The following is a 12,840-nucleotide window of genomic DNA, read 5'->3' on the forward strand; positions in this document are numbered from 1 at the left end:
GATTCTCAAACTTTTTCGATCCACCGCCCCCTTTGTTCCATAAAGTTATACCCAACGCCCCCTAACCCATTTTCTCTTGTGTGAGAAAAGGATTGCAAATATTCTTAGGAAAACTTTTATATGAATCTCACACTTTGTGCCCTTACTGTACATTGTTCTCATCATCTGGAAACCATTAAACGCAATGTTTCCTCTTATCAGCCCCAATTTTGCCTTTGGTCACCGTTCAATACCCTGCCTCTATCATAGATCTATTCATCGCGCCAGAAGGGGGCGTTATTGCTTACTTTGAGAAACGCTGAGCTAAAATAAAAGTCAATGTGTTAGAAATATTCAAGTTGTGACCTTCAATAAAAAATATATAAAATATCAACATTTTATATATATTCCGTCAAATTTTTATATATAGAATTTGTCTGCCGTCGCCCCTCTATATTTCCTTAACGCCCCCCAATTCTCTTTGATCCTTCTACTGCCCCCCTGAAAGCCTCCAGCGCCCACAAGGGGGCGTTATCGCCCACTTTGAGAAACACTGGTCTAGATGCTAGTCTAAATAGTGGAAGTTTTGTGAAGGTATTACATGTGCAAATGCATATAAGTATTAACTACATACCAAATAGTGAATATTTCTATTTGTAGTAAAATTTTAATTAAAGAAATATTGGCTATTTGATGGCTACTTTAGAGTTAGTAACATTTGCGTCATGGCATTTTGTAGGGGTACTTTGGAAAAAATGTTATATTCTTTGTTAACAAGTGGAATTGATATTATCAAGTGTTATTAGCCAGTTAAGAATGATAATTTATTTGATCATAGTGTAGATATTATCAGTGGCGTACCGTGGGTGTCAGCCGCCCGGGGCGGAGGAAAATTTTGGCCCCCCTTATATAGGTATTTCAATTAAAAGACCAAAATTCAGTTTTGTCACAGAACAAGCAATGGAAAATTCGGTGGTAGTGCAGTGATCTGTTTAAAATACTTCTATTGGATATTAGTGGTGTATATGAACGCGAATGAATCGTACAAGCAAAAAAAAAATCACCAGGTTTCGCAGGAATTCCTCGGATGAAACAGCTACTAGTTCACCCGGCGAGTCTGTTCCCGGACTGTCCGGACGATAGCACTATTGTAGGCGCGATGCAAGTATAGATTAGGATATTTCAAATTTTTACAAGATATTATTATTATTTATTGTGAAATTTTGCCGCCCCCTAAAAAGTGCCGCCCGGGGCGGGCCGCCCTTGCCGTCCCCACTAAGGTACGCCACTGGATATTATATTTATAGCAGTAAAAATTAGATTGCATGTGTTTATTTATTATAATACACTTCTTGTCTAGTCTTTATTATACTTGTGAGTGCTATGTGGGCTTGTTTATTCCTACACTTATTACACCATCACTGGACTAAGGCTGATCTTGTGTCCAGTGACAGTTTAATAAATCTAGGAATAAAGAGGTCCATGTAGCACTCATAAGTATGTAATTATTTATATCAATACTTTTAAATGACACAACTAGTTTTACAGAGTATTGAGTTATCAAGAGTTGAGTTTCCACAGTTCTACTGTAATATACATTTTTATTTTTAAAACTGTTAATACATTATTAGATGTATAATAAATGATTTAAAAATGCTGTTCTTAATATTTGATTAAATTCACTATAATATAAAGAGAGATTTAAAAGTGCTACCACATAAATCTTTTGTATTCATAATATTTAATTTGAACAAAATGGCCATGGCATCCATTTTATCAAAGTTTTTGATTATCTGAGGTAGTATTGGTCTATATTACCTTGGAAAAGTGGTATTCTACTGTAATACAGGTAAAGCAGATTGTAATATTAGGTTGGTGCAAATGAAATGGTCAATTTTTACATGACTTTGAATATTTATTAATTTAAGTTAAAACTTACATATTCAATCAAAATTGTTTCCACCAACATTAATACACTTTTCGCAATGCAATAGAAATGCATTAATGTCAATTTGATAGAAATCACAAGAATGAGAAGCAAAAAGTCATTAAAGGTACTTTTTTATTGCATCTTCTTTCTTGAAGACTTTCCTTGCCAAAAAACTATCTAAATGTATAAAAAAATGATAGTCTGTTGGCTAAAAGTATGGATAATAAGGTGGATGGGTAAGAATTTCATTTGAATACTTTCATTTTTGTGACAAATAATTAAAGAACTGCAAACCACAAATGATGCTCCTTATCTCATTCACTGAGTTTGTGTGGTACCCATTTGTTGAGCTTCCTGACTTTCCCTAACATGTTTAGATGTTGAGAAATTGTTGATTAATGTCCAGTATGTTCAACATTTTTGCAATTTCCTGACAGTCAGATAATGATCTTCAATTCAGATTTTTGAAATTGTATTGCTGGAATGAAATTTTTTGAACAAATGCTTGGTGGTCTGCTTGAAGAACCTTTATCAAAAGTTTTATTGGTATTTAGGGGTGCTTTGGCTGCATTACATCCCTGTTTATACTCATAAAAGAAAATTATTCAATTTCCTTTTTTTTTTATCATGGCATCAGAAAATGTACTCTTAAACATGTGGAACTCACAATATAAATAGATTACATTTTTAAATTCACATATTATATCTATACTAATATTATAAAGAGGTAATGTTTGTATACAGGGTGCTTCAAAAAAATGTATACACACTTTGAACTTCCATAGAAAATTTATTTACCGTTCTACAAAGTTAAATTTCAGGAAAATAGAAAGCTGAAAGTCCAATGTAAATGAAACATAAATAACAAATGTTAATACTGTTCAAATTGGTGACCTGCAGCATCAATACAATTCTGAGTACGAGTCACCACAGATTCTGTACATCGTATCAAAACGTCCAATGAGATTTCTCTACACACTGCTTGAATCTCATTCCAAAGAATGTCTAGGTTACGTGGTTTACGTTTGTACACCTCATCTTTTACTGTGCCCCACAAGAAGAAATCCAGTGGTGTAAGGTCTGGAGAGCGTGGTGGAAACTCGATTGGCCCCCTGCGTCCTATCCACTGGCCCGGCAAATTTTGATCCAGGTAAGCTCGTACGTCCCTGTGATAGTGCGGCGGAGCACCATCTTGTTGAAAATAAAAATCATCATTATCGTATAATGCACGAATGGCAGGAAATATGGAATCAGCAAGCATTGTTAGGTAATTAATACCAGTTACAGTGCCTTCAAATCGAAAAGGTCCAATGAGTCCCCTTGAAGACAAACCGCACCACACATTTACACCAGGCAAATTTACAGCTTTTTCAATTGTAATGTGAGGATTTTCTTCACACCAGTAAACACAATTGTGCCTATTGACAGTTCCATTAAGTTTGAATTGGGCTTCATCCGACCAAATGATGCTACCCNGGATCATCTTTTCCCATACGATTACATGTAAAACCAAATAATTCGTTCCAACGCGAAAAACATACTCAAATTAAAGCCAAGTAATACATTTAAAAAAATAACTGTAGTAAGAAAAACAAATGAAAAATGCGAACTAATGTAACGTCGTATGGTGAGTTTTTGTTTGTATAGTGGAGCAAAAATATGTTCGAATTTCATGTCGTATCCTGAAAATTTCGTATGCTGGGGCGGTCGTAACCTGACGTACCACTGTATTCCGTTAAACATGGGAGATGGACAGTTCTTTACCCGTAAGGCTTACCGTAAAAAACTCTGCTTCTATTTATACTATTTTAGATGTGGTTTTTTGCATTTTTGATTGCATTTTAATAGAGTACATCAACAGAATGTACACTAAGAAGGGATTTTTCGATATTCCCCCCGCGGGGAGAGAGACAGGATTAAGGCTTACCGTGAAGAACTTGGCTCCTATGATGCTATTTTAGATGCAGGTTTTTGCATTTTTGATTGCGTTTTAATAGGGTACGTCAAGAAAATGTACACTAAGAAAAAATTTTTCAAAAAATTTTCCCCCATGGGGGAAGTGTTATACATTTATAATAGATACATTTTGAGCCACAACAATTGCGTGGCGGGATCTGCTAGTTATATTATATGTATGCTCTTCCAATTACAAACATACAGCACTGTTCATATGGAAAAAAGTTGAATTACATGGCCAGAAAGTTTAAATTTTAAAAAGCACTACCATTTTATTTTCAACGATCTAATAGTTTCAGATTTGATAAAAAGTAATTGCTTCTCAAACAGGACTTCCTTTTTTTCCTTTTTTAAAATTTCTGTACTTAGAAATCTTATTTTTAACTGAAAGAGATTTCTGTTGTTTATATATAGAAAAATTATCATTGTTTAAGGATTGATTACAGTAAAATAATTATTTTATATAGGTGATTAAGATAATAATGTAGAAATTAATGTTACATAAACAAACAGTATTTTTTACTGTTTGTTTGAATAATTGGTATAGATAGAAATTTTTCATATTTAGTTTATAACAGAACAGATTTATTATGATATCTCAGTAAATAGATTGTCAAATGCAGTATAAACTAGCTTGATGTTTTTATTTGTTTTTTATGTTTTAGCAAATTCTTTGTTAGTAAAATAATAGTAAATTATATTTTAATCATTTTTCATTACTGTAGTCAGAATTACATAAAATGTATAGTCAAAATTGGCAGATGTATTCTATGCATAAAAACAAAGGATAAATGTCTAGTCAGTATGAGTCTGAAAATTTCATTTGTGAGAAAAAAACTTAAATTTGTAGTAAGGTTCTGTTTAAAAAGTGTCTACTTAAGTATATAAGACAGATAAATGTCTTGCTGTTGCTTTTTTAAACATAATCTTTTTAAATAGAATCTTATTACAGTTTTAAAGCAGTGCTATTTAAACTGTGGTGTGAAGACCAGAAATGAACCACAATGAAATCTCACCTAAAATTTCATAATTTTATATATTACATTAATAATAAGATTTAAAAATATCTTCAAAAATCTTTTAAAAAATACACCAGTATTATTTTGCAGCTTTTAAATAAATAAGATCTAACTGGAGAATAAAAAAGAATAAACAGAGCACCTTGTAACTCCAGCAGGAAATTTAATAAATCGGAATGTTTTTGACCTAATATCATAGCCTTTCCTCAGTGAAGTACACTAATTTAAATAAAAATGAACAAACATAAGCATATCGAATGCAATGGAAATAATTTAAAAATCAAAAAGTGTTCCAAAGAGAGTGCTCACAAAGAAAATTAAAATTAGCAAGTTAATTAAACAAACAAATAAACAAAATGGTATGAAAGTGCTAAAAATAGATTAATATAAACAAAAACAATTAAAATATAATAGAAGTGTATTGGTAATCAAAGTTGGCCTGGAAAATAACTTAAATGGCCCACAAACACATATTTTAAAAATGATTAGAACCAAATTTTGTTTTGGTATTGTGTTTTATTTATTATTAATTCAGTCTAAAAATTAAAGTAAAAAAAAGAAAGAAAATGCATTTGAACTCCAGAATTGAGTTCAAATGCATTTTCCCCTCTTTGTTTTTGTGCCTAGAATACATCTGTCAAGTTTGATTATACATTTTACTTATACCTTGCATATAATGATAGAATATAAAAATAATTAAATAGTAAATACTGTCTTTGATTTATGCAGAAAATATTGAGATGATTATGTACTAATTAAACACATTAGTCTGTCTAAATATTTTATTACTTAATAATTGATCTTTTCTTCTCTCTCAAATCAGAAATTTAAACTTTTTGCAGGTAAAAATATTACTTCATTATTCCTTGTATTGGTTTCTGCATTCACTCTTAAGAATCAGCAAATATTAATATTAAAAAATAAACTTTATTAAATTCAGCATTAACATTTTTTTTATAATTTCATTTAATTATGTTAATTTGTGGATATATGCATTAAAACAAGATTATGTAATATAGATATATAACTTACTTGTAACATTTATGATATGATAAAAAAATTAGTCATTTATTTTGCATGTATATAAAAATAACATGAAAAAGTGATTTCTTTTTATTCAGAAGTTAATTATGTAGAAACAACTGTTCTTTTCATTTTATTATTTCTATATTGATATATAAGTTATATATGTTTTAATATTTACATTACAGGTACCACCATTAAGTAGCTATTTGGTGTCCCCAAAAATTCTTTTGCTGGGATAATATGTTTTGGTAATTGATAAATGTTTTAAATGTTCCCTTTTACACATTCTAAACAAAATACACAAATTCTTCATAACACAACAAAAAAAAAAATAGAAATTTATTTCCTCCACAAGTGGGCAACCCTGACAATCAATAAGCACAACACTGGTTCCTTACAAGCCACACACACACACAGTTCAGCACTGACCCACCACACAAAAAGGAATGCACAAGTTCCTCCTCTCTAGATGGGAAAATCTCACACCACATTCTTAAAGGATAAGATTGCAAAAACACACCTGACATACGTGTATGTGACAATTCTGTTTAGTTGTATGTCGAACTTAACAGTAATTTCATTAATTTGAAATACAGAATGAAATAAAAATTTATTTGGCTAAATAAAAATTTGTTTTAGAATGTGAAGAAGTTAGCTGAATAACTTGATAAGTTATAATAATATTTGCTATAATATCAACATCACCAAAATTTTTATTTCTTCAATTTCTTTAAACATGTATAGTACTCTGCTTTTTTTTTTTTTTTCTTTCTTTTAGAGATTTATGGTAAAAAGTTTCATTTAATAGTTATTTTGGGCTTTCCAACTCAATTTCAGGGCTGGAAAGCCTTAAGTTGGGTTATCAAGTTACCAATTTATTGAAATTCTACTCAACATTTTAAAGTCTTGACAAAGCAGCAAAATATATCTGTAAATTTATATTTATTTTTATGTTTTGGTGGAATTAAAATGTTTTTAAATAATTGTTAAATCATAATTTACAGTTATAAAAAGACTAAATACAAAAAATCTTTAAACTAGAATTGATTTGAAAATTATTAGCTAGTGAAAACTGATATATGATCAAATTATTAATGAATGTAATCAATTATAATATACTTTTTGACAAAAAATTGATGCATTCCAAAAAATAATCTAATCATAGTGAAATGTCATAGTCTTTCAACTGAATATGGAAATTATAAAAAATTAACACCCAATGAATAAATAATCTCAGCTACAGAACATTGAAAGTGCACATTATGATCGTATATATAAGTGATTCTTTCTTTGAGGGACCAAACTCCAGTAGAGTTTGATTGACGTTATCTTTGTTGTTTGTTTACAATTGTGACCGCAGGGTCGGCACCTCTTTGGCAGCCTGTCAGGATGACACCACTGTGTCGTGTAACAGACACAGAAGAAATTTATTGGCCATTAATTTTTGTTACGCGAACAGTCGCGTTTGTGGACTTTTAGTTCCGGGATGGAGGCGTAAAGAGAGAATCAGAGGAATTACACTTTACATAATCTATACATAATGCCCGTTTATTATTGTCTTTAAGCTATGTACAATTGATTCAGTTAACATATCTATTTTCTTCCTAATTACCCGTATTCATGTGAGAGAGAGCTCACATGTATTTCGCGCGAGGATAAATACCTTGATTTAAGTTGTCGACTAGTCGTTTAAGTTGTCAAGTTAGTCGTTAAGTTGTCGACTAGTTTAGTCTTCGAGTCGATGTGGCACAAAGTTCTTTCGAACGTTGAAAGTTGGGTTCGATATGACACAAAGTTCTTCCGAACGATATGGCGCAAAGTTCTTTCGAACGGCGGCGATTAGAATAGTAGTGGCTAATCCATGTATGTAATCCACAGTTCACACCAACCTCTGGAGACTGACTCTTACGCATCGACCCCTCCCTTTTATAAAGGGGGTATCGTTGGGTTTTTTCCACTGCCTTATTAGGACTGTTTTTCCACCACTGACCAATAGAGGTTTTCTTTTGTTTTTTCGTAGATTCCGGGTGACACATTTGATGTATCATCCTCAACACGGAATTAAGTTTGTGGGAGAAAAGTTTTATGTTCTTTTTAAATGTTGGGTGGTTGTTTATTTCTCTAAACTGTTCCTCTTACGAGAAAAAAATATTTAACAATTTATTCCAATAAATTCGGCTTTCACACAATGCTTCACCATCAAATTTACATCTGCTACAACATATGACCTGAGTTTAAAGAGGATGTGTCATTGGACTAAAAAAGGATGGGTAGGATGGTTGATGGACAAATTGACATAGCAATCAGCATTTGAATCAGAATGATGTGACAATTAGATGATACTGGCACAAAGTGCTCTTGAATAGCAAAGTCCAGTGGAAAAGAAGATAGTGGATAGCCTAGGGTGATGAGAGAATGGGAAGATGAGTGATTGAGTAGCTATAACGGTAGCAGAATTATTGCTATGAGCAATCCATTGTGTAACCAATGCCAAAGTGACCACCAGGAACATTGGAACATTGATAGATGACTATGTAAGTGGAATCTATGCTCTTGATACCCACTATGCCATCACTGATCATAATTATCATCAAGAGTGATTGCATTGGTGCCAGACCTAATCATAACTGTTCCAGTCAATATGGAACAGTTCTGATTAAGAACAAATTGTCTTCAGTGACAAGTCTTGTTTTGAACTGAGCCCCAACAACCAATCAGACTTGTTTGAAGACAATCTAGCCATCACTGGAATGCCACTTTTACTGAAAAATACTACTCTGTCCAACAACAAGGACTTTTGGTCTGGAGCACCATTTTGCTTGATAGCTGGACCCTCTTGGTGGTAGTCTATGGTACCCTCACATCACAGTAATACATTGATGATATTCTGAAACCTGTTCTAATAATGTTTTTTGTTTTTTTTTTTTTCACAACACCCCAGGCTTACTTTTCAACAAGACAATGCCAAGCCACACTTGGCATTCCTCTCACATGAATGTCTTTGTGTGCAATATCCTTTCTTGGTCAGCCATTCACTTTAATACACAAATACTTTAATAAAGAAAGAGGGGCTGCCTGCTTTTGCAAACTTAGCCCACTAGGAAGAAAAAGAGGTGAAGAAAAGCTTGAAGGAAAGGTTCTGAAGGGAGAAGTATAAAGGAAAAGGGGGAAAAGTAAAGGTGAAAAAAGTTCTTAGGACCTCAGAGCGCTGCATCAGAAATTATTAATAACCAAAAATGATAAAAAAATTAGTCATTTATTTTGCATGTATATAAAAATAACATGAAAAAGTGATTTCTTTTTATTCAGAAGTTAATTATGTAGAAACAACTGTTCTTTTCATTTTATTATTTCTATATTGATATATAAGTTATATATGTTTTAATATTTACATTACAGGTACCACCATTAAGTAGCTATTTGGTGTCCCCAAAAATTCTTTTGCTGGGATAATATGTTTTGGTAATTGATAAATGTTTTAAATGTTCCCTTTTACACATTCTAAACAAAATACACAAATTCTTCATAACACAACAAAAAAAAAAATAGAAATTTATTTCCTCCACAAGTGGGCAACCCTGACAATCAATAAGCACAACACTGGTTCCTTACAAGCCACACACACACACAGTTCAGCACTGACCCACCACACAAAAAGGAATGCACAAGTTCCTCCTCTCTAGATGGGAAAATCTCACACCACATTCTTAAAGGATAAGATTGCAAAAACACACCTGACATACGTGTATGTGACAATTCTGTTTAGTTGTATGTCGAACTTAACAGTAATTTCATTAATTTGAAATACAGAATGAAATAAAAATTTATTTGGCTAAATAAAAATTTGTTTTAGAATGTGAAGAAGTTAGCTGAATAACTTGATAAGTTATAATAATATTTGCTATAATATCAACATCACCAAAATTTTTATTTCTTCAATTTCTTTAAACATGTATAGTACTCTGCTTTTTTTTTTTTTTTCTTTCTTTTAGAGATTTATGGTAAAAAGTTTCATTTAATAGTTATTTTGGGCTTTCCAACTCAATTTCAGGGCTGGAAAGCCTTAAGTTGGGTTATCAAGTTACCAATTTATTGAAATTCTACTCAACATTTTAAAGTCTTGACANTTTTTTAACCCCATTCCAGATAACCCGGCATTTTCACAAACTCGGCCACCCTTCGGTCCACATTAGGCTGAGTTTTCGAGATTCTACTGTATTATCAATTACAAGAAAAGGTCTAGTTACAGTAGTATGCAAAACCCATCACTTGTGGGTAGGTAGTTAACAACCTTAATCACTGCAAGGTTACAATAATATTAAAAACTAATTACAATTTTAATATGCAGAGAATGTAAATATTAGCTTACAATGATATAATAATAATGATTACAATTTCTATTTGCAGAGAAGGTAAGTGATTTAAGTTATTTACAAGTTCTCTGATAATTGATAAGTTAACATGCTGAACATATATAAATGACATGAGGATGAATATGCTTTTCTAATTACAATAACTAGAACATAGATATGTTGATTAATGTTTTTAACAGGTTCACTGGGATATGACATGTTAACATATCAAACATTGCTTACAATAGACTGTAATTCGCCAAACCATTTACAGTACAATACATAGAATAACGTTTGTAAATAAAAAAAAATAATGATACATGCGGACCCAATACATATTAATGGAAATACCATTTTTTTTTTTTAAATCTAGAATCTAAAACTAAACTAATACTAGACAACTAAACTATATACAGAAGAATTCTACATGGTCGATCAAACAATCGCTGATAACGTCACTTTTCCGTTGTTTCACTGTCTTCCTGGTCATCTTGTCTGTTCTTGTTTTCATTCTCAAGAATTTTTTCTTTCCTGTAGAAGTCTGGCAGAAGAGCCCTGGTGCTTTCAATAAACCATTCAAAACACTTCCAGAGATTTTTCTTACCAAAAATGTTTTGTAGTGTCAGTGGCCAATTATGTCCTTCTTGAATGCATTCCCTATAAAATGGAATGCGTTGATCTTCATATCGTTCACAATGGAATATAAAAGGTATGGCATCTCCTACACTATTATTGTCTCACTGGCATTTATTAGTGTTTCTCTTCTTAAAGTGGTGGAGGTAGGCCATAAAATTGCCGTGCCCCATTAAACCGTTAAATTGGGTGGTTTCGGATCTAGGTTTGTAGTAATTAGCCTTGATGCAATTAGTAATGGAGGGAATAAACTGGTGGCAATGTCTCCCTGTTGTAGAATTATTCCAATCTTCCTGCCATTTAGTTAGTGCCCATTCATTTAAAGAATTTTTCAGTGTTGATTTTGGTAACCTGGTATATGTATCCTGTGTCTTGAGAGTACCAGCCATTTTGAACTGAACTGAAAATGAAAAGAAAATGAACTGGCCAATTCTTTGGCCAGTTCATTTCCTTTATGTCCTTTATGAGCTGGTATCCAACTGAATTGGATATTGTGGGTAGTACTGAGATATTGTGCTACTTTAATAACTTCTTTGCCCAGTAGCGTGATGTTTTCAGTTTTTGCCAAGACATGAAGAACCACCTTATTTTTCAATAAGGAATTTTATATTACCTTTGTATTTATTTAAGTTATCTTTTATTTGGATGATTGCTTNTGGAATATAAAAGGTATGGCATCTCCTACACTATTATTGTCTCACTGGCATTTATTAGTGTTTCTCTTCTTAAAGTGGTGGAGGTAGGCCATAAAATTGCCGTGCCCCATTAAACCGTTAAATTGGGTGGTTTCGGATCTAGGTTTGTAGTAATTAGCCTTGATGCAATTAGTAATGGAGGGAATAAACTGGTGGCAATGTCTCCCTGTTGTAGAATTATTCCAATCTTCCTGCCATTTAGTTAGTGCCCATTCATTTAAAGAATTTTTCAGTGTTGATTTTGGTAACCTGGTATATGTATCCTGTGTCTTGAGAGTACCAGCCATTTTGAACTGAACTGAAAATGAAAAGAAAATGAACTGGCCAATTCTTTGGCCAGTTCATTTCCTTTATGTCCTTTATGAGCTGGTATCCAACTGAATTGGATATTGTGGGTAGTACTGAGATATTGTGCTACTTTAATAACTTCTTTGCCCAGTAGCGTGATGTTTTCAGTTTTTGCCAAGACATGAAGAACCACCTTATTTGTCAATAAGGAATTTTATATTACCTTTGTATTTATTTAAGTTATCTTTTATTTGGATGATTGCTTTGTACATGGCATATAGTTCAGCTTGCATAATGCTAAAATGTTTAGCAAGTTTTAATCTGGCCTGATATATTGTCTTATTGTTGTTGTTTAGAATACAAAATTAAAAGAAATGTATTAAAATAGTAAGTATTTTGTTTTGCTAGTAACCAACTTTTTGGTGGGGGTCAATGTGAGGTTTCAAAAACTTGTAGGGGGTCAGTAATCAAAAAAGTTTGGCGACCCTTGGTGTACACTATCCACTGAAAGTATCTATTTGTTTTGGGATTATAATCAAAACTTATTTCATAGCTGTGTATGTCTGCTGGGTGTAATTCGAGGCATATATCATTACTAGTTCTATCAATTTCATATTTTTTAATAATATCAGGTATCTTCAAGTAGTTATTTGGAATCATTTTATTTTTAATACGTTTTTCAATGTCTTCCTGTATATAACTATGTAGTCGAATATTAGTGCAGAGCCAATTCCAAACTGTTTTTCTTGCCATGATATGTATTGGCATTAGTCCAGCCAGTTCACTAGAACTTTCCCCAGTTGAGCACATTTGGGGCCTGATGGGGTGTCGCCTGTGACCATCCAGGAATGTCAACAACTTAGTCTGCCAGTGGAATACTAGTTGTGAAGAAATTCTTTTAGGATATTTTATCTATTATCTGTATGAATCAATGCCATGCTTGTATTCAGGTAAGAGGTAGA

General features: G+C 32.3%; 2 protein-coding genes across 2 annotated transcripts in view; one reads left to right on the plus strand and one right to left on the minus strand.

Moving 5' to 3' along the window:
- Window positions 1-2,748: 2,748 nt before the first annotated feature.
- Window positions 2,749-3,392, minus strand: LOC111635810. Its single transcript, XM_023380900.1, has one exon. The coding sequence runs from the start codon at window positions 3,390-3,392 to the stop codon at window positions 2,781-2,783; it is 612 nt and encodes a 203-aa protein (XP_023236668.1). The 3' UTR covers window positions 2,749-2,780.
- A 7,296-nt stretch (window positions 3,393-10,688) lies between these two features.
- LOC111635804 (condensin-2 complex subunit H2-like) overlaps window positions 10,689-12,840 on the plus strand; it is a 37,746-nt gene continuing 35,594 nt past the window's right edge. The window contains exon 1 of the mRNA XM_023380895.1: window positions 10,689-10,971. Coding sequence (XP_023236663.1) covers window positions 10,958-10,971 — 14 coding nt within the window. The 5' untranslated portion in view covers window positions 10,689-10,957. The remainder of the gene's footprint in view (window positions 10,972-12,840) is intronic.

This window comes from Centruroides sculpturatus, unplaced genomic scaffold, assembly GCF_000671375.1.
Source record: "Centruroides sculpturatus isolate CEXI.00-Female unplaced genomic scaffold, Cexi_2.0 scaffold881, whole genome shotgun sequence".
Taxonomy (NCBI): domain Eukaryota; kingdom Metazoa; phylum Arthropoda; class Arachnida; order Scorpiones; family Buthidae; genus Centruroides; species Centruroides sculpturatus.